The sequence below is a fragment of the Arvicola amphibius genome, chromosome 6 (genome assembly GCF_903992535.2).
Source record: "Arvicola amphibius chromosome 6, mArvAmp1.2, whole genome shotgun sequence".
Lineage (NCBI taxonomy): Eukaryota > Metazoa > Chordata > Mammalia > Rodentia > Cricetidae > Arvicola > Arvicola amphibius.
Window position 1 is genome coordinate 117715489 of NC_052052.2, and position 25245 is coordinate 117740733.

The 25245-nt window shown below is 41.7% G+C and overlaps 1 protein-coding gene across 1 annotated transcript in view; it reads left to right on the forward strand.

Moving 5' to 3' along the window:
- The first annotated feature begins 10480 nt into the window (after window positions 1-10480).
- Gli3 (GLI family zinc finger 3) overlaps window positions 10481-25245 on the forward strand; it is a 247758-nt gene continuing 232993 nt past the window's right edge. Inside the window, exon 1 of the mRNA XM_038334619.1 lies at window positions 10481-10604. Within this exon, the coding sequence (XP_038190547.1) occupies window positions 10481-10604 (124 nt within the window). The remainder of the gene's footprint in view (window positions 10605-25245) is intronic.

The window sequence follows — 25245 nt, forward strand, 5'->3', positions numbered from 1 at the left end:
AAATGCTCCAGAAAACCTTAGTCATGGAATGTTAATGCTTTTAGACTATAGTAGATTATCTTAAAAGTCAGACTTCTCTTTTTTTTTTCTGCAATCGTTGTAAAGCCCTAGCTGAGGAGTTCTTTGAAGGGGGTTTTCGTTCTTCTGGCACTCATATTCTGAGCTTGGTCTGATTTGTTTTGGGAGATTCAAGGAATTTTCTGCCAACTTTTATATTGAGAGGCAATCAGGTTGCTGAAATGGCTACAGGACAAATACATATATGTATTTGTTAAACAAAAGGTTCTCTAAAATGATTTCAGGCTGTCTTCTCACTGAAGCCTGGGGAGAATCCGCTGCCCTTTTGCTTCGAGTTGTCGTTTTCCTGCGTGGAAACGGATCTGTTCTACTTTCAAAGCAAATAAAGGCAGACAATAAACAACAGCAGGCCGAGTGCTGCTGCAAACTTTCCCGACTACTTTTCAGGGCATTTTTTCATCTTTACTTTTATTTGATGGGCCTGTGAAATAGAGCTGTAGACTGGTGAAGACTTTAAATGAAATTTCACACTTTGATGATTTTTTTTCAACTTTGATATATTGACAGCAAAAGGGGCTGCAAAGCTTTTATAGAACTTGAGCAGTAACGCCAAGCAGCAGTCAAACGTCTCCATGCATTTGTGTTTAACTGCAGAAGAAAAACATGTCCATGGGCAGTGGAGGTTCTTATCAGCCCCCTAATCCCAGATCCCAGCAAACCTTGAGGGCATGCCTCAGATCTTGCTGAAGTCACTGTGGACTCTCACAGTTTGCAGATTAAATATGCTATGTGTTCCTGGCTCCAGCACCGGTTTTATGAGCTCACTAAGCTTCCTGTCTTAGGATCCTTTTCTTAAGTTTTTAGGGCCTGCTGAAGGCTATCCTGTCTGAAGTAAGTGGTCCCTGTTAATTTAGAGACTCTTTCCGTATTTCGTTCTCTCTTTTAAAAAATGCCAAATTTATTATTTTTAAACTGAAAAGCTAATTATGTCAGGAAGAGGGAGGAGGGATGCTGGAAAGAAGCTGGGTGTGCAGTGTCTCTATGAGCTCATTTGTTTGCAAACTTGCTGTGTTGTCTCCATTGTCTTACACTTTCCCTCTGCCTAGCCCCTGAGAAGTGGACTTTTTCCATTTGAAGTAGTAAGTGCACAGTAGTTTTGTGCATGTTTCTCAGCTGCCACTGTGGTGTGTTTGTGTGTGTGTGTGTGTGTGTGTGTGTGTGTGTGCGCTCGTTTCACCTGAAAGTGTTTCTTGCTCTGGTTGTGTATATTTCAACCCGACAAAATGTCTCAGAAAATCTATGGCTTTCTAAAGAAACTGAATGAAAAAGCCATTACATAGTTAATAAGGTGGCACGGGGACATTGAGGCCCCCTCTTGAAAGGCAATACTGTATTGAGTTCCATGTCTGCCTCAGTGGTATCTATAAGCCCTATCCTCTTATATGGTGTGCTAGCGTTTTGTGTACTAGTCATAATTAAAAAAGAAAATACTTACATCATTGTCCAGCAGCGTGTCATGTCATTCCCGGGAGAACCCAAGCTAATTTTGTGTTTAAAGGTTATTCAATGAATGAAATCGTGAAAGCCCATTTGTCAAAGTACTGCATGGTTTCTGTTCGTTTTCAAGCCCCAAATTCATTGTCTGCCCTAGCCTAGCCATTAGTCATCAGTGTATTAGTGCTGCCTTCAGGCCATGCTGCCCGGCACTTCTTCACACTATTACAGCTTTGAAAGTGTACTCTGTCGACTTGGAGAATTACTGCTCTGATTTCCGCTTGGCTGGTTTGAGGTAAGTCCCCTCCCTCCCTCCTGGCTGACTGTAATCCTTGCTTTCTTTCAAAGCTCCTTTCCAGAGATTTAGAGGAAAACTTTCTTAAGGACTCTGTTGGCATCCTACCACGGGTTTGTTGTGGCATGCACTATATATTTAAATTGTACCTGAAGTAAATTGGATTGGTCGCAGGCCTGAAACAGTTAGAGGGGCTTTGATTTGCTTTGGAGGGGAGGGGTGGCCTAGCAATAACTATGCACAACATATTTCTGTATCTTTGTACTTTTTCTGTTCTATTAGTTTAGCAGGAAGGGAGAAGTGCAATACATAAGTTGCTGTTAAAATAACTTCAAATCTGTAATATATTTGCTTATTTTGAAAGAGGGGTTTTTTTGAAGATTGCATAAAATGCATAACAGGACTCCAGAGTGTTTTATGTTACAGTCATTTTTTTTTAAAAAAAAAAAAAGATGGAAAACTCGCCAATTAGATGAAAGATAAGTTCAAATTTTATTAATGAATGAATGAGGCAGTTAAGCCCTGTTACTGATTACATTTTGTGCTATTGTTTTAGAAGAATAATTCAGTCCAAAGACGTTTTAGTGTGTGGAGAAGCCTCATCCAGCAGCTTTGAACTGAAGTCAGAATAACTTAAGATGTACGGGAGCCTGGAGTCTACTGGCCAGCCCTGTGGGTCAGAGCATGCTACGTCAGGACAAGGCCCGCTCTTTGAGCCGTGAATGAATGCTCCAATAGAATTCCACAGCATAGCGTCTCCTTGAGGGTATGTGGAGCAGAGGGTGCAGGCTAGGCTGACAGTCTGGTCTATATAAAAGGTGAAGAAGGAGTCAGCTGGACAATGTTGTTTGAGTAAGAACGTTTATAGGGTAAGTGGCCCATGGCTAATGAATTGTTGTAAAGTAGGCTCTACCTTTGAAAATCCATAAAGTTGGAAAGTGTGATATTTAAAATGGAAGTTCAGATTTGACTAGCACAACTTTAAAAATTAGGAGACTAGTACTGCATATCTTTAGCTTATCTGTGACTAATTTTAATACCTAAATATTGGTCTCATTTGTGTGATTTAATAGCCGGTTGTTGGCCTGCTATGGTAATTCATGCCTGTAGTGCTAACACTTGGAAGGCTGAAACAGGAGAATTGTCAAAAGTTTCGGGTGAGCCTGGTCTTCTTAGTCCATTCTACACTGCCTGGCCTACAAAGTGAGAACCTGTTTCAGACCATTACAGCAAGAGAGTCAATTACTATTCATAGACCATGCAACCTGTCTCTTTAAGCTTTGTTACAAAGATAAAGAATTCTAGGATCTGTAAGTTATATAAGTTCTATGAAAATGGAAGTTTTTTTTCTGCTGCTATGCAGGAATTCTTAATTCTTAAAAACCTCAGTAAAGCACTCACGGTTTTCTGATGTATATGGATGTAGTGGGAAGATTGTTTATGGGAACTTATTAATAGACTGATATAGACATTCAGATCTAGGGTTCTCTGGGAGGGAAGGCCTGTATGCAGCTAATGCACAGAAAATTCGGTGTTAGTTTGCTTCCCATTGCTGCTGCTTCTTTAATGGCATCTGCTGTGCCCCCTGAAGAGCCTGACCAACGCCCAGGAGTCTGGTGTGTAAAGAGTTGTGTGGGACTCAGAAGGGTAATGAGTACTAAGTAGAGATCTCATGCTCCCCTCAAATATTATAAAATTCCTCTGGCAGCTGAGGCAGGAGCTTGTAATCTCTTATAGTGACACCAGAAAAGGCAGGAAAAATGTCACTTTGTGATTTTAAATGTGATAATAATTTCTTACTTGTTGAATAGTCCGTTCAGTGACTATAGTTAAATATATAAATTTCTTTGTGTAGCCCTGGGTCTTCTGGAACTAGCTCTGTAGACCAGGCTTGTCTTGAACTCACAGAGATCCACCTGCCTCTGACTCCTGCATGCTGGGACTAAAGGCATGTGCCGCCACCACTACCTGGCTTAAATATATAAATCTCTTAAAAGTTTCGATGTAGTTAATTTAGGAAAACCAAATTCACCAAATCCAGACAATGATTCCCCTCTTAGATGGATTCAATTCTGGTATGTCTGTCAAAACACTGCTTATCTCCAATGAGAACATTGGAAATGGAAGGAAGGAAGACTGAAAATAATAGACAGCAGGCTTGTGGATCCCTTGGTTTCCCCAAAGGGCAGCTTGGATAGATTTCAGCTTTCTTATTCACAGATGAGGTTTTCTGCTCTCTTGACCTTGGGAAAAGTAATCCTATAAAGGTGAAACAATTGTATATTAAAAAATACTGTAGTTAAACATTAATGAAGATTGCATTAAGAACTTAAGAATTTGGGCTTCCTTGTCTTCAGGAAGGAAGGCAGTACAGATGGGAAGGGAGGTGGAAGCTGAGACTTCTTGGGAAGTGTTGGTATGTCACAGAGGTTATGCATAACTAATCGATTTTAAGTTCAGAAAGACGTTTGAACGGGAGAAAACCTCAAGCACATTACAGAGCGCTTACATTTCTTTTCCATGTGTGATTGCACGAGATGGGCTGCATTCTCCGTGTTTTGTTCCCCTGAACCTCAAGACTAGTTTTCACTTACAAAATCGATGAAAAGTTTTAAAATCAGCACTAGCTTTGTTTTCATGTTGAAAAAAAATTCTCCTCTTCTCTGAAGGAATTATTTTCTTTAGGAAATGGGTTATTTAATAGCTCCAGGAAGGCATAAATATTAAATAGGATTTTTCCCCTAAATGGTTGCTTCCTCCATGATGCCATAGTAGTAGAGGATGAGAGAACCATCACTCTTCAGTGATGGAGTGGAAGGCTGCCCTCCAAATCCCTTCTCAGCCTGGCTCATTGTGGAATTTTGAAACGTCAACGTATGAGGAGATCATTCAGTTTAACAGTATGTATGCAGGTGTGGATAAAAGCCTGACCCCCCTGGAGCAGCAGATTCTTGTAATTTCTCACACAGGCCTGCACTTGGTGCTGCTCATAGCCTTGCTCTGCTTTCTGGAGGGACTTCTCTTTCTGGTCTCTTAAGAGGGCCGGTAGCTGTTCTAATCTATGAGAAACTGATCAGAAGGTCATCAATCCAGTCTTCAGCTTTAGTTGTTTCAAATCTTTAAATGCATTTAGGAGAAAAAGAAAGAGAAAGAAACAGCAGAGTTGTTGCCAAAGTTCAGGTAACCTAACAGTATGACCAAGTGGATTAAGGAACTAGGTGTTGGTGGGATGCTTGTGTTCACCCAGGGGGCTGCAGTAGTCATGTGACTACTGCAAGCAGTTCCATCCCTCCCTGGGTTATAGGATGCTCAGTTGTCACTTTAAACTTCTGCTTGAGTTAGTTAGCACCGGTGCTTTCTTTTGCAGATGTTAATGTCCAGATTGGAAAGGATTCCAGAATACCTATGGTTTGGAGGTATTACTGCGGAGACCTGCCAGGGGAGAGGCTGGTCCATGTAGGTTTAAGAATTGGGTTTAAAAGACCATCTTTACAGGAAGCTTCTGTGGTGATTAAGGTGGAGCTTTCAGGGCTTCCTGAGAGACAGTGAGTCTATGTGTCTGTCTTGACCATCCAGAGCTCTCACATCTATTTACAGTAGCTCAGGAAGGGGTTCAACCACAGCTTGCTTAAAGGGATTCCCATAGTAAATGGGCCTGTCTCTCTGAAGACCAGCAGTCACTGGGAGGCAGCCCCCTCCTTGCTGACGGTGACTCTCTGAGGACTTGATGCGCGTTTGTGTGAAAGTGCTTTGAAAACGTTGTGGACCCCTCCCCTCCAAAGTTCTCCAACTTGGTAAATGTTGCCTCCATCCCCTTCACTTTTAGAGTGCACATACACTCCAAGTGGTGGTCCTAGTGCATGCAGGAAATTAGTTCCTGTAGGCAAACTGCAAGTGAGGAGAGGGGTAGGCTTAAAATAGGGTCTGAGATTAATTGTGCTCCAGATTGGGGGATCTGGGAAGCTACCTAAGGGTTGGAATAGTTGAATGAAAAAAGGCCTTGGTTGTTTTGCCTCCAGGAAGGAGCTTTTCTCCCTCTCTTTTTTTCTTTTTTCTTTCTTTTTTTTTGTGAAACTTAAGATCTTAGAAGGCAAATGCTACTTACAGGCTTACTGGGCCACTGGTTGCCCTTACCTCTTTTGCTAGAACTCAGAATCACTCCCTCCCCCCCACCACACACACAAAGCAGAAAAAGTTAAGTGGTTTGCCTGCAGTCCTGCATGTAATGTAGCAGGGTGAAAGACTGAAGGGGACAGGCCAGAGTTGTAAACAGGGAGACTGCCTCAGGAGGAAAGTCTTGATTTCATTCATATCTGAAAAATAGTGGCATGTGTTCTACAGAGGAAAAGATTTGAAGCGAATCGAAATTGATTCCCACCCTCCTTGATTCTTCAGTTACTCCAGGCTCTAAGGGGAGCAATGGGATGATGCTTCAACCTGCCACGACTTAGCATTCCAGCAGGGGTCAACTCTGGTCTGTGTTTCCAGATCCCTGGTGTCCTATGAAAGAGCCACCCTGAAGGGGAGAAGCAGTCACCATTTCTGCACTTAGATGGGGTGTGGGCATCCCTGGTTTTAAAGCTTTTTCTTTGTGACAAGGATAAAATTGTGTTTTTATCAGTAAAATAAGCTGATATAATTCATGGTGCTATACAGGAAGCAGATGTCTGCCTTGGCAAGTTGCCATGTTATAGCTCTGCACCAAGCATTGACTACACTTAAATAATTAGTTGCTAATTAATGGGATCCAAAAATAAGTTGTCAAAATAGGAGAAGAGGTAGACTCTTTAAGTTACCAAGGGCCTAGTTTTTAAGAAATCTATTTCAAACAGGTAGGAATTAGTATTCTCCAAGATCATTAATTAGTAGCTTTTAGGCGGTGCCTCTTGGCCCTGAGCTCTTCTCTCTGCTGATGAGTTCTGGAAGGGTTATGCTTTTTTAACAATGAAGTTCTTTGCCTTGAGGGGTACCCAACAACCACACAGAATCCAGGTTCACCAAGCAACCTTGGTGACTTGTTTGTTCTTACTGGAAACCTCATCTCTTGATGGGATGCTCTGCTCCCTGTGTGTTTTGTTTCCTTTCTGTGTTTTAAACTTAGTATGCTCCCCCACATCCAGCTAATAAAACTGTGTTGTAAGTTTTGGAAAAAAGTGGTTATGGTGTATGAAGTGGCCGAAGAGTTGGTAGCTTTGATTTAAGGATTCCTGGTCAAATGTTTAGCTTTTATATAATTTGTCAGTTTTTAGTGAAGCATTTAGTATAGAAGACAGCATATATAGCTAGCTCAAGGATATTTACAATTCAAGACACAGCAGATTTAGAAGCCATGGAGTTTCTGGTGAGTTTTTATTTATCCAGTAAACATTTCTATATGGATTAGTTGTTGGGAAGATAGACGCCTTCTCCGCATGAGGCTTCCAGTCTGGAGTGGGGAGATGTGTGTTCAGCAAAGGCTTCGTCTTTTCTACACACAGTTCTTTATCATTGCAGTTGGAGCTGGGATAGGCGTTCCTAGGCTGTGAATTCAGTGTTCTGGAATACACTCCATTCATTCTGTAGTTAAGACAGGTTTTGGTGAAGTCCTCTTGTGGTTACATAGCACTGGACAAAAACAAATGTGCAGAGCAGTTGCTTGGAATCTGTAGTGAGCTTGCTCTCAAGTGCTGTTCTTCATGACAAATGCATTGTGCCAGAAATAGGACTGGAGCATCAGGTCTCTTAGCAAGCCTGTAGCAATGTGGGGACTGATGGCTGGTACTAACGGTTACTCAGAAACTTTTAGCAAGCCTGTAGCAATGTGGGAACTGATGGCTGGTACTAACGGTTACTCAGAGAAACTTTTAGCAAGCCTGTAGCAATGTGGGGACTGATGGCTGGTACTAACGGTTACTCAGAAACTTTTAGCAAGCCTGTAGCAATGTGGGAACTGATGGCTGGTACTAACGGTTACTCAGAGAAACTTTTAGCAAGCCTGTAGCAATGTGGGCACTAACGGTTACTACTCAGGGACACTTTGGGAGTAGGTGGTGAGGATGGGGTTGAATTTTTTTTCAGTATACTTGTTCTTTGTTTTGTTGTTTTTTGGAGACAATGTGTTACTATGTAGACCTAGATGACGTAGAACTGTATTTGTAGACCAGGCTGACCTGGAACTTACAGAAACTCTCCTGCCTCTGCCTCCTAAGTGATGGAATTGAAGTTGAGTGCCATTCTCCCAACTGTGTGATAGACTTCAAAGATGATATTTGAAGCTGGGTGGGGTGGTGCAGTTCTGTAGTCTGAGGATTAGTCTGAGGGGAGAGGTTGAGAAAGGAGCTTTGGAAGTTTGAGTCCAGTCTGGACTGTGTATCCAGATCCCACCTTAAACAAATAAACAAAATTAGTCCGCAGAATTAGAACTATTCTGAGTTGGGGGGGGGGTTTGTTTGTGTGTTTGTTTGTTTTTAATGTGACTGAACATTTGAAGGTCAGAGAATGACTAAGGGATGTGGGTTATCTCCTTCCATCCAGAGACCAAACTCAGATTGTTGGGCTTGAAACAATGCCTGGACGCACTGAGCCATCTCTGGCCCTTTATTCTGAGTTTTTTGTTTGTTTGTTTAAAGAGGTACAAGTAACTATAGTAAATTTCTTTTGTCCAGGATTGTGGAATGGCTTTGGAGGGTTTGTGATCTCTTGGAAATTAAGTGTATAATTCTGTGCTAAAAAGTGTTTTTAGAAAGAAGGTCGTTGCCACTTGGTTTCCTCTCCAGAACAAAAGCAACAGAGCACTCTGTTGGATTCTGTCAACAGAGACTGAGTGCAGGTTGCCCATGATGATGCTGGACAGCTCCTGGGGCATCCTTAGGTAGCCTGTGTGGGTGCTGTCCAGCCCCTTGCCGTTTTGTTCTTGTTTTTCATTGTGTTCTCCGAATATACTTCTCAATTCAGAGTGGGTCTTACGGTTGATAAGTCCGTCTTTTTTTTCCCTTTTTTTAGTCTGCAAAACACTTGTGTGTTTTAGAGGGAACGATAATAAATCTTCTTGGAAAAGATGGAAGTTACCAGAAGAACTGGTGCCCCAGTGTTGTGTGTACCACCTTTGGTTCTGAAGCCATCATTGAATGGCTTGAGTTCCGGGTTAAGGGGGATATGGTGTACAGTAAAGAATTTACAGCTCCCTTGGAATCCCTAGTTAAAGCTGACTAAGCGTGTACCCTCTGGTGTCTTGACTTTTGCCAGTTAAAAAGCTGTTTATTTAATTTCACTAACCACTGTTTTGGTGGAGCAAGCATTGTGGTGCTTGCTGCATGTGGAAAATAAGCAGGTGATGGGACAGAAGAGTTGCTTCCGTGGCTGTTGCCGTCTAGAGCGCTGGAAGAAGGCATGCCTGAGAGTGGACTTCCCATCTTTGTATTCTTTGTAGTTCTGGAACGTGACTGTAGAAAAGAACGTGCTAGCATGAACATTGATGAACGATTAGTTGGGGCTCTCATGGATGAAGCCGATGAAAGACAGATGAACTGACTTGGCCAGTAGATGAGTTTTCATATTTTGTGAGTGATCCCAGCCTTCACTCGCCTCACCTTTTGGCTTTTTATTGTGGGGTGGAGAGATATTGTCTTGTTACCTTTGTTTTGAAAGTTAAGCCAAACAAATTAATATTTTCATTTTTTGGAGGGGGTGCTTCGAGACAGGACTTCTCTCTGTAACAATCCTAGCTGTCCTGGAACTCACTTTGTAGACTAGCCTGGTCTCTAACTTACAGAGATCTGCCTGCCTCTGCCTCTTAAGTGCTAGGATTAAAGATGTGCACCACCACCACCAGGCTGATGTTTTCGTTCTAAGAAAACTTAAAGAGCACAGTTTGCCTGGATGTTTTTAGGTTAAGAAGCACCTTGCAATTCAGGAGTTTTCATGGAAGAAGCAGAAATCACAGTCCACTCAGCTGCGAACTCTGGGGAGGGTTGCTAGGTGCTCTTTAAAAACTCTAATTAGCAGCTGCAAACTTTCTCCTGACTTGGAAGTTCTCTTAGTGTCCCTTCCTATAAAGGCGACTGACCGCCTGAAGAGAGGTGTGCAGACACGACCTAAGAGTAACGTGACACTTGGGCTTTAAACTGTAGACAGTTGAAAATTGAAATTTATATCAACAGTTCTCAACCTGTGGGTTGCAACCCCTTTGTCAAACTTCTGCCTCCAAAAATATTTACATTATGATTCATAAGAGTAGCAATATTACAGTTATGAAAGTAATTTTATGGTTGGGGTCAGCACAACATGAGGAATTGTGCTAAAGGGTCGCAGGTTAGGAGGGTTGAGAACCACTACTCTAGGTCATTTGATAGCACATGCTCAGAAGGAGCTGAGGAGAAGCGTATATTGTGAGCACCTTTCTTTTCCTTTGCAGACAGCAAAGGCTGAGACCATTAGGAAATAGGAAAACTCAACGGCATGCGACTTGAACTGGCTTCTTAATAAAACTACAAAGGATTTTTTTTTTTGGCAGAAAAACCTTTGGAGAAATGTCATCAAGGTTTTGCTAAACCTTTAGCCTTTTCTCAGATTGAAGATGCAGAGGGCTTTCGAATAAAGGTTTCTTTCTTGTACTGCCATTTTGGGACTTTGATGGCACTGTGGTGTTTTATAGGCATTCCTTTGAGAAACAAGCAGAAGTAATGAGAAGACATTATGGAGGCCCAGTCCCACAGCTCCACGACCACTGAGAGGAAGAAAGCCGAGAATGCCATCGGGAAGTGCTCCACAAGGGCAGACGTCAGTGAGAAGGCCGTGGCCTCCAGTACCACTTCCAATGGTGAGTGGCCCCACAGTTCCCAGCAGGCAAGCCACAGGCCTTGTAGTGTTCTCTCATCCCCCGAACTGAGCATGCACAGCTGGATCAGTGATTGTTCTATGGGAGCTTAAGGCAGCAAATGGACCAGAGGGTGGTGGATGAGGTGGGCAGGCTGCTCGTTTTCTTCAGAGTATAATTTGGGATACAAATTGTGATAGGTTGTATATTAAAAGAAGTTCTTGTTTTGGCATTTTTCGAAACCATCTTGATTCGTCTGGTAAGAATTCAAAAATGCTTTCCATTTGACATGGAAAGTCTATGCTAGTCACGATAGAGCAGAGACTGTTAGTTTATCATAGGAGCTCTCCAACACACATTTAAAGTTGGCTACTGGAAAGGACTTTAACAACCTTAGGGACCATGAACTTTGTTGTTGGTTTCTGTAAACTTAATGTATTTAACTGTTTTCAGGGATAGCAGAGTCACCATTTATTTTTTTTTTTACATGTTAAGCAAAGTATTGAGAGGCATCTCAATTCAAGCATGGGCACTGAACATAAAATACAGCATCCCCCAAGGGGGAGAACCAGGCAGAAGGTTTGCGGTGACTTTCTCTTTCTTTTCAGGCTTTCTCACAAGGTAGGCAACTAATGTCCTTGTTTTTGTAGCGTTTGTCATTGCTGCTCTCCTTGGTCACACTCTGCTTCTCTGTGTGCCCTTAGGAAGACTGCATTGGCCAGTCTCCTAGTACCGGTCCTGCGTGACTCAGCTCACTGATCTGCCTGACCACCCTTCTGTCTCCTCCTTCATGCTTTTATAAATTGTATGTTTCCTAAGAACATTTTACTAGGTTGAGTGTCTGTCTGTCTGTCATCTATCTATCTATCTATCTATCTATCTATCTATCTATCTATCTATCTATCCATCCATCTATCATCTATCTATCTATCTATCTATCTATCTATCTATCTATCTATCTATCTATCTAATCTATCTTATCTATTTTTTTTTTGTCTTTTCATGACAAGGTTTCTCTTTGTAGCCCTGACTGTCCTGGAACTCACTCTGTAGACCAAGCTGGTCTCGAACTCACAGAGATCCGCCTGCCTCTGCCTCCTGAGTGCTGGGATTAAAGGCGTGTGACACAACTGCCCAGCTGACTTACTACTGTTTTAACTGTGTAGCTGAAGAGTGAGCATGATTTAGAAGCTCACTGCAGCCCTCAACCTTCAACTCTGAGGACAGGTATTCCTGAGGAGATGGCCGCTGATCTGTGCCCATCCATGTGTGCCCAGCTTGGCTTCAGCTCTACAGCCCTTTGATCAGGGTCTTCACATAGCTGTGGACTGTGGCATCACCGGAGGGACGTAGCTGGCCGTTAGTCTTGCAGGACAGTGAGTCCAGGTTTCCCCTGATCTCTGGGGAGAGTGTATTTATGTCTGAGTTAAAATAATGGATTCACTTTACCTGTATGGGTGTGAAAATTTGTCTGTATTGCTCCTTTTTTTGTGGCATTTAAACCCAGGGCTGAAGCTTATTATTTAATAGAGCCAGAATATTTGTCTCTTGTTTTCCAGTGTTACAGAAAGCACTTTCTACTTCATGCTATCTTGATATTTTTATTTTTCTGGAGTTTTTAAAAATTAGGCTCATTTTTTATGAGTAGAAGCAGCATATAAAGTGCTGGTTATTTGGTGGATTTAATACTAACTGTAAGAATAAACACGGTCTCTATTAAGCTTCATGAAACATTAGTTTTGTTTGACTTCATGGCATGTGAGTGAGGATGAGTATTCAGCCGTGATTCTGGGTATTTCTGGGTTCAAGGACAGGCCAAAGCCAGTGCAGGTTGGTGGAGGGTGCCAGTATACCACGTGGAGGGCTAGAATCCACTGTCCTGTCTTCGAGTCCCCAGCAGAGTTTTCTCAGTAGTCTCTTTTGTGGGGAAGATGCTGTTGCCTCTGTGATCTTGCTCCCACACTGAGACATCCTCTGGGGGTTCTCCATTGCTGCTCAGCAGTCTTTGACCATAGGTTCCCCTCATAACCATGTCTAAGGTGACTGGAAGATTAGTAACCTGAGCCCAGGGGTGGTCTGGAGGCCTAGAGCCAAAACTAGTCAGAGGAAGGACAGTCTTAATGCCAGTCCTGTACTTGGCATAATCACAGACCCGTGTGCTAAGCCTAAGCCACACGCACTTCTGCCTTCCTAACCTGATCAACCTGTGCCCTTGAGGCCCACAACCTGTCTAAACGCGCCTAAGTCCTGTCCCACATAGAAGTAAATACTCATTGGTCGCATTTGCGGGGCACATGTCTGAGTGAGTGAGATCTGTCCCAGAGTGGTTTTCCGATATCCCTGTTCTAAGGAATTCACTGCTTCTCCTTTGGGGGACAATAGAAACTACAGTGAAACAAGGAAAAAAAACGGAAGTGTTATTTCTAAAGCATGGATTTCCACTCGCCAGATGGTTGCAGGGAAATAAGCTTCCTTCCCTGCCAGCTCTACCTTGTGCAGTTGAGTGTAGGGACTTTAGTCCTGTGCTGCTTGGGGCAGAGCTTTTGTCAGGTAGCCTTGCAGAGATGGGAGCTGTGTGTGTGAGGTCTGTACCAGGCATTGTTGTGCTTGTTTTCTGTCTACTCATCAGTGTGCCCCTCCACCTCCCCATTTCCCTACAAAGACTTTCGAAGTGCTCGGGTACCCACACTGAGGTCATTCACAGAAACTGAGATGCCACAGCAGGAGCACCGTGATTGTGCTTATTTCCAGTTGCTTACGCTTTCTTTACAATTGCTCTGACCCTGAACTAGTAACCGGGCAGTTAAGGGATTTAGTTCAGATATGTATGAACCAAATGAATGTAAAGTGTGTATTTTCAGTTCCTCCCATTTCTTGATTAAAAGTAAATAAACAAAAAAGTTTTGTTACTGGTGAGGTTATTTGTTAAATTGACTTAATTAACTTTTCCAGTCATTATGTGGTATAATTTGTTCTTGATTGTGAACATCCCAGCCAAACCACGCACATTCCACTGCGTGTCCTTACAGGTCTGTTTTCTTGCTTTTCTCGGTTGAGTATCTGCTCCTAGAACCTCGTTTAAACATACAGAGACACACAGCCAAAACGTATGGCTCGGAAGCCTTGACTAGCATTGTAAATAAACATACACAGACACACAGCCAAAATGTATGGCTCAGAAGCCTTGACTAGCATTATTGTAAATAAACATTTGCTACATGAGACTGAAATTTAAAATCACATGAGTGGAGAACGGCTCTAAATCTTGCTTAGGGGAAAGAACCAGGCCAAACCTGATCTCTGTAGCATTTCAGGGTGCACATGTGCACACGAAGCCTCCACTAATCTTCACGTAGGAACCGCATCGTGCACATAACTTTCTGTGTGCATGCTTCAGCTTTAAACATGAAGTGCTCTTCATGGAACGGAAATGACACAGGAGATGGCATTTAGTTTTCTGAATTTTTTTTTAAGTACAGTTGTGGTTTAAGAGATCATACTTGACATCTCACAGGATGGCTTTCATATATATGAGTGTACATTTAGATATTAGGCCTCATATTGACTTGAGAATGTCCAAATCTGCCACTAAGATAAACTGTAGGTCAGTGCTTTCACGTCTCTGCTTTGGCATGATTCCTTACTTGCAAAGCTATACATTGTGTTTTCTGAGTAATGAGTTTTAAATACACATTTCTTCTGCTTACATGTTCTAATTAGCCTATAAAACTTTTCTCTGTGACTTGAATATTTAATTTGAAATGTTTTGCCTCATTTTTGGCCCATAAGTTTTTTTTTTGTTTTGTTTTTTTATTTTCCCAGTAGTCCCTTGATAGTTCTTATTAGCCTGCTACTCTGCTTCAAGAATCTATGGTAGCACCCCCCTTTAATTTCTACTCTCAGGAGCAGAGGTAGGCACATTTCAGGGCAGCCAGGCTATATAGTGAGACCATGTCTCAAGAAGGAGTGTGGCAAATTTATCATAAATGATCAGGGCTGTGGTTTTGAGGTTTTGTTAATTACTAAGATTTTTTTATAAGTTGACAGAAAGCAGAAATTCATCCAATTGTAATGAGGTGGGAAACCAAAACTGATAGATTGATAGGGCATTCTCTGTGCTTTTGGGTTTTTTTTTTTTTTCCTTTTGCTTAAAAGTCTTTTGATGTTTGTGCTTTTTAACTGTCCAGTGACGTTCACTGGACTTGTGACTAGGAGTGCATAGTGTTAATGTGTGTGATGTCCATTGGCTTTGCCACTAAGTTTGAGATGGCTTCTACTTCTGTTGAAAGCTTGACTTGACGTTGACTGTTGCTCCCCAGCCTACACTCCTATCACCCTGACCTTTTCTCAGTGTTAAGTGACTGCTTAGAAGTAGGTGGGTAATTTACTCCAGATAGACCTTAGGTTTTTAGTTTTATATTTCTTTATGTTTCTTTGATTTCCAGTTTCTTGGCACATGTAAGATGGATGGGAGGGTCTTTTGAGTGCACTGTACTTTACATTATAGGGTTCTTACGAGGAAATGCAGGGTTTTGGATCTGAAAGCTTGGGTTGAGTTTTGGTGATGCCAAGTACTAGTTGTATGAGTGGGTGATTAGGTCTCTTTAGTGTCTGGATGTCCTCATTTACTTAACAAGGTAATAATTACATCTGCTTTTCAGGACCTATCTGGAGATGTTCTCTCCTTCCATCATGCTGGCCCCAGGGATTAAACTCAGTTCATCAGGCTTGGCAGCAAGTGCCTTATCTACCCGCTGAGCCACCTCACTTGCCCAGGTTTTCAGATGAAAAGGAAAATGTTTGACAAAAGCAGTGATAAACTTGCTGGATCCAAGATGTTTTGTAAATCACAGATCTACCCAAGCCCGCTCATCTTTAGAAGGATGGATAAACAAAGTAAAAAGGAAACCAAGGTTTTTAGCCTCTTTCCGAACAGAGGGAAGATAATGGTTTTATGAGAACATAATTTTTAAAGAAAATTTACTTAGATTTCTTAACATGCTTGTGTCCATTTCTCCCCATTGTTTTCTGGGGTGAGGTACCCCCTTTTGAATGTTATGTCTGCTTGCAGTGTGGCTGTGCCTATTAATTACATTTTATTTATTCTACTTGAAGAGCTTCTTCCCCCCCAAACCCAGCTACCTAGTGATGATTAATTTTCTCTTAAGCATGCTGTCTTGGGCTTCAAACCCACTTATCTATCCCCAAGCTTCCCTTTTTGGTTAACTGTATTGTCTTTACTGCAGTCATCCAGGCTTGAAACCTCACGGTCACCTTTTGACTCCCTTCCAGGCTTATGCTTCTGTTAGATTTCCTTCTGGTCATCCCTCCATATTTTCCTGCAGCCCACCATGCCATGATAAATTCCAGTGGCCTTCTGCTCGTCACCTTGAGTTTCTCATGCTTGGCACTTGCTCCTGCCAGGTTAACAGTGTGTGATGCTTGCTGTTAAAGTCCCCATTCTGGAATCTTCAGTGACTCACAGCTGCCTACAGGATGAAGCTCAGAGCCATTCACTTAATGTGTAGTTATCTTCTGAAATCTGATGCCAGCCTGACTCTGCTCTGCTCATTGATTAAATGCAAGGGCTCTTTGCTTTGTTCATATACTTCTCCACAGACTGAACATTTTGCTAATTCACCATATGTTTGCTGTCAGCTCTTCTCAAATGTATGTCCTCGGTTTCTCGCATATTTTTCTATCCTTTTGGAAATTGCATAATACTTAATTTTTAAATTTTTGTTTCTTGCTCATTATAATTAACAAACCTTGTTAGTTTTAGGTTCATAGAAAACTTCAACAGCAAGTCCCTTCCCCTTTCTCTTCTTACTAATATTTTGCATGGTGTACTGTCTATTAGAAATGGTACATTAATTTAATCTGTTGTTTGCATTGGAGTTCACAGGAGCATGAGAGAGAGAATCAAAGGTGACCGAGAGGTCGTAAGCCTGGGTGATTACAGGAAAGGTCACACACTTACGCAAAACAGTAGATTTGTCGTGTATCCACCATTGCGGTACCTACAGAATAATATCATTGCCCTAAAGATCCCGTGCTCCATGTTTGTAGTCTTCTTTCTCTTAACTCTTAATTTTAAATTTTTATTCAATAGCACCTTATTTATCCGCCTTGCCAGTTAGTTCTCAACTACCATTCTCAGGAGATAAAAATCACTCTTTAGGGTGATCTTTCTATGACTTTGGACAAATCCAGGTCATTTAACCATAACCACAGTCAAGGCAGAATAGTGTCCTCTCCCCCGCCCCAAAATTTAGATACGTATTTGAGCTGTAAAGTCAGCTTCCTAATCAGTGTGTTTGGTGGCGTCCACACCTTGCCCTAGCACAGTGATTGTGGGTTTGAAAACCTCATCAGATGGGGATTAATACTGGAAAGTCATTTGCATAGGCCTGCCAGACCTTAGAGCAGGACACTTAATATTGATGTGTAGCTAAAAGCCAAAGTTTGGACTTAAGCCCTGTCAGAAAACTGTTATGGGATCTTGGACTAGGGCAACATGTTTCCTGACGGACACAGTAGGGACACAGATATTTCCATTGGTAGTAACTGACTGGATATCACTTGGCAGGATTTATCCTTTCAATGTAGTAATGTAGTATCATTTGTTACTAATCTAGTAATGACTAAACTTTAATCTGATTTGGGGAATAGCCCAATAGTTTCTACATAAATTCCAGACATGTGATCATGGGGTCCTAAACTAGGAGGTCAGTGTCCAAGACCAGGGAATGGTACTTCAAGGTCTTGATGTTGTCCACGGTTTAATGAATCAGATGGTCATTTCTGAATACTCAGTGGGAATATTGGATGGAATCTAATTTTGTACTGAGATGCTGCATTAAGAACAAGTTCTCCCCCTTTGAATCCCAGTGTTAGATTCCTTCTAAAGGAGCAACTTGCAGATGCTCAGGTTGATCCACAGCAGATAGTGCTCCCATTTCCCCAGTTCTGGCACCTTGGTAGAATAAAGAGCACGGCATGTGCCTGCTCTCGGAAGATCTCTGGGTTGCCTGTGATTGCTGCGATTAAGTGGTGTGGGCATTTCATATTTCAGAAACACACTGGTCAGAATCAGAAACAGCCACCAAATAGTGGAAGCTCAAAGGGCAGGAGGCCAATTGTGGGAGGAAAACTCCCTCTGGGAGGTGGCTGGTGGCCTCCCACCTCCCACCAGTCTTAACCTGCACCCAGGCAGGGACAGTTCCATTTCCAAGGAGCTTGCAGGAGGCCGGTTGGTGCTGCAGAATCTCATTATGTGCACAGATGTATTTCCAAATGTGCCTGCTTCCGCTCACACTTATTCCCTACATTTTCAAAAGGTAAAAATACCACTCTTTGCAGTCATCTTTCCATGACTTTGGACAAATCCAGGCCATTTAACGACCATAGTCAAAGTAGACTAGTGTACCCCTCCCTGAAATTTGAACACATATTTGTGCTGTAAAGTCAGCTTCCTAATCAGTGCATTTGGTGAAGTCGCTGGCAGTGATACGCAGTGTGAAACTGCAGTAGCTGTTGGGAACTGTGTTTCTTTCGTGTTTTAACAAAATCTGACTTTTAGGCCTGTGAGTAAAATTGACTCTTGTTCTTTTCTCTTTAATTATTATTATTTCTTTTACATTTAATTAGAGCAGAACTAAGAAGCTACTGCGAACTGTTGAGAAATACACTTCCTAGTACCTGTTGGCTTAATTCTTTTTTGAGAGCACAGGCAAGGTGTGTTTTGGGCCAATTTAACATTCCATTTTATGTTGGAAACTACAAGCAGCCTTATTGACAAAGACTTTTTGTTGTTGTTTTTGTTACTTTCAATTATTTACGTGAGAAAATTAGAGTCTTTAATATTTACCACACCTACAACCTAGAGGAAAAGTAAGAAAACCTTTGCAAAGTCAATAGGGCAGTTTCTCCCTTTCTTTCTTCCTCCCCCACTACTCCTTTTTTATTTCTGGAAGCTTCTTTTTCTCCTTTGCTTTTATAGATAGGGCTTCATCTCAGGAAGAGAAATTCTTATATAAAGTTATCCCCAAAACTGCATTTTTTTTCCTATCTGCACTCCCCCACCCTTTCTTTGACTTTTTCCTCTTCTTGCTCTCTTTCTTCTTTCTTCTTTTTCCCCTTCAAGCTGTAGAAAGTTGAGTTCCATCCTAATTATGAAATCTTCGGAGACCATTCCCACATGGTTCTGTAAATGGTAGCTCCATCCCTGTTCTTTTCATCTCTCGGCTCCGCGGCTTGACAGCTGAAAAGGTTTGACTGTGTCACACAATGGTTTGATTGGTTTCTCTGGGGGAGACTTTTCCCTGCCTCATCATTCGCCAGGCAGGTGGACCAGAAAGTCTCTTGATTCTTTTGTTGCCTCTCAAAGTCCGAGGTCTTTGACTGAATAAATCCGCCGTCATGGGATAATTTGCTAAAAGGAGACTGAGAGATGCCAGAGAAAAGCCTCCTGACTTGGGTGCTGCTTTAATGAAATAACGGAGCCTTGGAGTTTGCGATTGAAAAATCACTAGGAATGCAATGGGTGGAGATGGGCTTCTTTTATTTCCCATAATAAACTTTGAATTCTACCAGCGAAAGCATGGCTATTGTTTTGCAGGCTTGCAGGCCTAAGTGCGTGTGCATTTGTACCCATGTTTAAAAGGGCAGCCCTGCCCGACTTTGTTGGGGTGCTATGTCTACTTAGTCACTAGATTATTACTAGTGGATAGAAAGAATTCCATGTGACAGAGCTAAGGCTGAGTTAACACAGGACGAAAAGTAATTTACAGATAGGCTGTCCCCAGCCATCTTTGTAGCTCCTGATAAGGTTTCATTTCAGAATGGATAGGCGACATTTCCACTTACGGGCCCATTCTGCGACATCTGTGATAACAGCTTCTGGATCCTAATTGAAATTGGTTTCAAAATGGATTTTCACTTTTCTCTGTCGTTGGAAAATATTGAATGGACTCAGAGCTGCCACAGAGAACCCTAGACCTTGGAAAATGGAGCAGGAAGCTAGGCTCATCTTTCATAACAGTGCCGATGATATGACAGTTTCGTTATCTGTCTTATTAATGAAATCATTGATCACCTGATGAGGGAGCTAATAAACTACGTTCCACTAGTTCCTGAGGCTCAATTAGACTGTATCGCAAACAAGGGTGGTAGAGGACAAACAACAGAAGGCCTCGAGTGGTAAGGGTCACTTTAACTTTTTATGTCCTAAGTAAGCATTTTGGAGGTGACATTGGGATAGCAGCTCGAGTATTGAATTTGTACAAACCAATATTATACTCAAGAACTTTTTTTTTTTACCTATGTAGAATTCTTAAACAACTCACTAAGTAAAAAAATTTAAAATACAGCCAAAGTAATTTAAAAAACAGCACTGTTTTCATGAAGTAAATCTTTTAAGTGGAAATAAAACCTCTGCATTATATATTAAGTGTTTTAAGATGGGGAAATGGCAAAACACATATTTGTTATGGAAGGATGCCCCTTCCATAGGAGGGTTTTGGGTGGTGGTGGGGGGGAGTCCTTGTTAGGTGTGTTATTGGTTAAGAAGATGAAGCCTGAGGGTACATAACCTAGGCTCTTTGAAAGAAAAGTAGCTTATCATCCCCTCCCCACTTAAAGCACTCTGAGAGTCGTCAGAGGGAATTAGGCTTGGATTTAATGAGGGAGCTCCATTGTTTGGGCAGGGCAGCCCTGGAATGTCCTTTCTGTCTGTCCTGAAGGAGGGGAAGGGATGCTGAGGACTTCTTGGGTTTCACAGTGGGTTTTACTCCTAGGTGTTTCTCCTTTCTCTGAGCCTGTGAGGATCAATGCAGCCCATCCCAGCTTGAAAGAGGATCTGTGATCAAAGGCCTCAATGATGTCACTGTCTCCAGTGATTGATTAGGACCAGAAGTTCCAGAGAATTTGACTTTTTCTTATAATTTCAAATTCATTTGTGTCCACCATTAGGATTACCCAGGATTACTAGCATTTAGCTCGGAAAATTGCTAAGGTGTACTACAGAGCTACACCCGTGGCCCTGCCACTGTGTTTAAGGTTATAGAAACTATGATCACATTTTAAAAGCAACTTTTCTCTTTAATGTACTGTTAAGAGATACTGTGTCTATGAAATGGATCCAGGACCTTGGAGTTCTCCATGTAAACTGGCGATGTTGTTTGGAAGTGATGACATTCACCTTACCTCTAAAGCAGTTTAGCTGTACACACACACACACACACACACACACACACACACTCACTCACTCACTCACAGGCAGGCCCATATATATGTGTGTGTATGTGTGTGTGTGTGTGTGTGTGTGTGTGTATGTCCAAGTTAAGTAATTAGCCCATAGATCTAAAAGTTTTATTGATTTTGAAATTTAAGTGTTTCATATGCAAATTTTATTTTTTTTATTTATTTTTTATTTTGTGGGACCTGCCTAACATTTTCCCTTTGCCTTTGGGAGGATAACTCCCTTCTCTGTGTGGCTACATCCTTAAAAACAAACCCCATGCATTTTATGCTAAGGGGAGATATTTTATACTGTATGTTATACCGTGGGGAAGATGCAGTTTGAATAGCGCACAGGAGAGTGAGCGATCTCAGTGGAACTGTTCACGACTGCTCTGTAGCCTCTGGCTCAGCTCCACCTACAGCAGAGGCTGATGGTAAAACCATAGGGGGAGCAAAGGTCTGTTTTGCATAGCATCAAGACCTAAGAAAGAAGTGTGGATTGGAAAATGGAGAATGTTCCTTTTTATTAAGGTTACCTCTTCCTTCCATGGTAGGCCATCAAGGGCTCTTGGAACAGCTTGCTTATAGCCGATTTTTTTCACCCCAGAAAACTTCATTCTAAGAACAAATCCTAGCAGGGTTGAAAGTCTATTTCTTGTGCAGTTCCAGGAGGAGGACAGAGTGGAAATGAGCCTTGGAGGGAAGAGGTGCTGTGGCTGTGTGTGACACAACAGTGGTGGCCTCAGACTCCCTTTTGGCGGGATGGCTTTCACTCCACTAGCCCTGATCAGATCCTCGGTCTAGGCCCTGGCCTGAAAGAAGACTGCTACAGGGACAGGACAGGGACTTCCTACAGTGTGAACACTTCCTGATGACGAAGGATCCTAGTCTTTAGTTGAGAATTTCTTCTGAGCCTCCAAGAACTAAGAAACACACAGTGACCCATTTAATGTTAAGTTTTAAGCCAAATCTATCAAAAAAACCCCAAAAACCCAAACCAAAACAAAACCCAACCAAATAACCCCAAATTAATAGTTGGGATTGTTTACAAATCCTGGCAAATAGAGCACTAGAAAAGTTGCTTTCCTGGGGCTGGAACGATGGTTCAGCAATTAAGAGCACTGCCATGTTTGAAGAGTACCCAGGTTAGGTCCCCTGCACACACAACCATCTGCCAGGGGATCTGAAACCTTATTCTGACCTCTGCAGGCACTGCATGCATGTGGCACACATACACGCATGCGGGCAAAATACCCATGTACATAAAGTAAAATAAATAAATCGAAAAAATAGAATTTCCTTTCTTATAAACGTTGACAGCAGTTCCTGTGTAGGCTAACAGTGTTTTATAAATAGAGTTTACTTAGCAAAAACCATATGTATGCCCAGTGAAATAATCTTATATTTATTTATGTTTTGATTTATAGAAAACATGTGCCCTTGACAAAGCCTTGGGCTTTTTTCCACAATTAAAAGGAATTACGTTTGAAAAAAAAAATAGCTGCCATCTTAATGGGAAACTTTTTCATATGAATTCAAAGCATTTTCTTTGATCTATTTTACACAAAATCAGAATGTCCATTAGTTTGGACCCATAAAGTGGGTGGAGGAATTCCAAGTGGAAAAATGTGTATAAATTTATCTATCTGCCTGTCTGTCTATCCACCCATCATCTCTCCTTCTCTCCACTGTCTGTAGCTGTGCACACGTCAGCATATTTATTGGTTGAGTATTGGGCAAATGCAGAGTTTAAAAGGCTGTGGATTGTGTGTCTGGCAGCGTTCATTGGTGCAGCAGAAAAGTCACTAACAGCGTTGATTGCTTGTTTTTTCTGTGACTCCTTGGTTTAGCATGAGGTGGCACTCCTGTTTATTAAGATTTATTTTTACTATTTTTAAATTATGTGTGTATGCCTGCGTCTGTATATGTCAGTACAGTGACCTTGGCATCTGGAAAGGGTGTTAGAGTCCCTGCTGCTTAACCACCTGACAGGGTGCTGGGAACTGAACTTGAGTCCTTTACAGGACTAGTATGATGCTTATCTGCTGAGCCATTTTTCTAGCTCAGTTCTTTTCTTATTTTTCTAATGATTGTACTGGGGACAGGGATAAAGACATTACTAAATACAGAAACTTCAGAATGCTTGGTTATGTTAGTGATGCACGTACCAATTATCCATAGGATTATATGGTGGGATGGTTTTCTATTTGTATTGTGTATGTGTTTTATTTTAACTTGGAGGATTTTTTTCATTTTAGAAGTGAGAGATTATATGTGCTTATAGAACAAAAAAGATTGGTTTATCCTTTTACAGAAGTTCTGTTTTCTACAGTCTCCTCTGATTCGTGGAAAGGCCTCCTCCTGTAGGCATGAATAAGTACTGCTGACTTGGTCGGTAGAAACCTCAAGACTGATATCCTCTGTCAGAGAAGTGAGCCAGTTTCGCAGCATGGGGATTGCGTTCCCCGTCCTGGAAGTTCATAGACACGCCTTCAATATGGGGAGACCCCTTGGAACGTTCTCCCCCTTTCTCTAACTTCCTGAGACCTTAAGGGGTTTTATGATCTAGTATTTACTAAAGGCACAGGGTGCAGCTCGGTTTTCTCCAGTAATATCGTGGCTGAGGGATCAGAAATGCGGTTTGATCATACACGGAGGACAGCCTCCCAGATTTTAGGTAACACGAGGTTGAACCTTCCTTCTGTGCGGTGTTGCAATGGTGTAACCGTGCTAGCTTTGCAGGGGATGTATTATTAAGAATTTAGGAGATTCATACTTGAACATCACTTATGTCTAAAAATGAGGGACCTGGCCACATAGATGAAAAGAACCCTCACCTCCAACCTTCTGTTTCAGAGGAATTTAGAATGTAGAATAACAGGAAAGATGCCAGCACTGCAAGAGCTGCTTCTGAAGAATAAACTAATAAGATCTCAGTTTAAAAAGGTATTTTAGAATTCTCTTTAAATTGAACAGTATAAACCCCATGTATAGGCCCATCTCATGTTGAAAAATCACATAGCATTTTCTTCAGGACAAAACAGACCATTACATTGTTAAGTCAAACAATTAGATGTCAGTTTCAGGAACAAATCCAGAGAGACTTCCCCTGTTCCGGCTACTGTTAGTTGATCACAGTCGTGTTAGTGCTCACGTTTGGGAGCTGTGCATTTCTCTGTAGCCCTGGCACCATCTTACTGACCTGGCATCCTGTATTCATCTTCCCTGTGTCTGTTTATAAGCCAGAAAAGGCATGGTGCTGAAGTCCAGCCCCTTGAACATCTTCAGAGAGCATTTTGGTTTGGCATCTGGTTTTCTGCAGTCACCCTTCCTCATAGCTTTACTTAGAGCTTTTGCAAAATTCTGTGTTTGCTAATTTATTTAGTTTCTTTAAACATTTTAGAATGAAAAAAAGAAACAAAACCAAGAATACAATAAAATTTGATTACCAGGCCCCTAAACTGTGAACCTCTGAAGTGACTTTTATTTCTGTTTAACCCTTGAGCGGGAATTCATAGGCAAAGATGGGACGACATTGTGGCTGAACAGTTAGGCGTCAGTGCTCGTACAGTAGGGGAGTGGCCCCAGAGTCACTCCTCGCAGGGATACCTGGAGAAGGGCCACACCCCTCATCATGTGGTAGTTACTATTTATTTCAGAAAGCCTTTCTATGAGATCTGAGTTCAGTGCATCTCTTTCTTCACCCAGTGACCAGGCACCCACTCACTGTAGAATGATCTGTGCTTACCATTGTTCCTTGATTTCCCCTAACATAAATTTGGTTTATTTCATCAGAGTTCTTGTTCTTCGAGAAATTAAAAAACTTCATAAAGAGAATTATGAATGTGGCCTTGAATCTCACCACTCGAACATGACCTTTGTGGCTACTCTTGTTTATTCGGTGTCTTTTTTCCATCCATTTTCTAACTGGCTTCTTTTAGGCAACCTATGCAGGAAGCATCTTCTATGTCCTGGACCATTCTCCAGTTTGGGCAAAAAGACTATGAGAATCTCTGTTATTGGCTATGTGTTTCCTTTCTCCCTTCTTTTCCATTTTTCCCTTTTTTCTCTTCTGTGTGTGATGATGGGATGAAAATCAATATTAACAAATCTCTTATTGTTTGAATCTACTTTACTGAATTAAGTTCAAGAAATGTATCAGCTTATGTTCCCATTCAGCTGTTTTGTGTGAATGGACATTTTCAGAGATAAACAACGTCAGTGAAATATTTTTTTTAATGAGATGTGATTGGTTAAAACCTCACTTGTTCATTAAAGTTTTAACTGGAGTATGGTATACAGAAGTGTGTGCTGTGAAAGTGAGCGGCTTGCTGAATTGTCCCAGAGTGAGCACACAATGAACACAGTGCCCAGATCAAGAGAGAAACACTGCTTCTGGTTC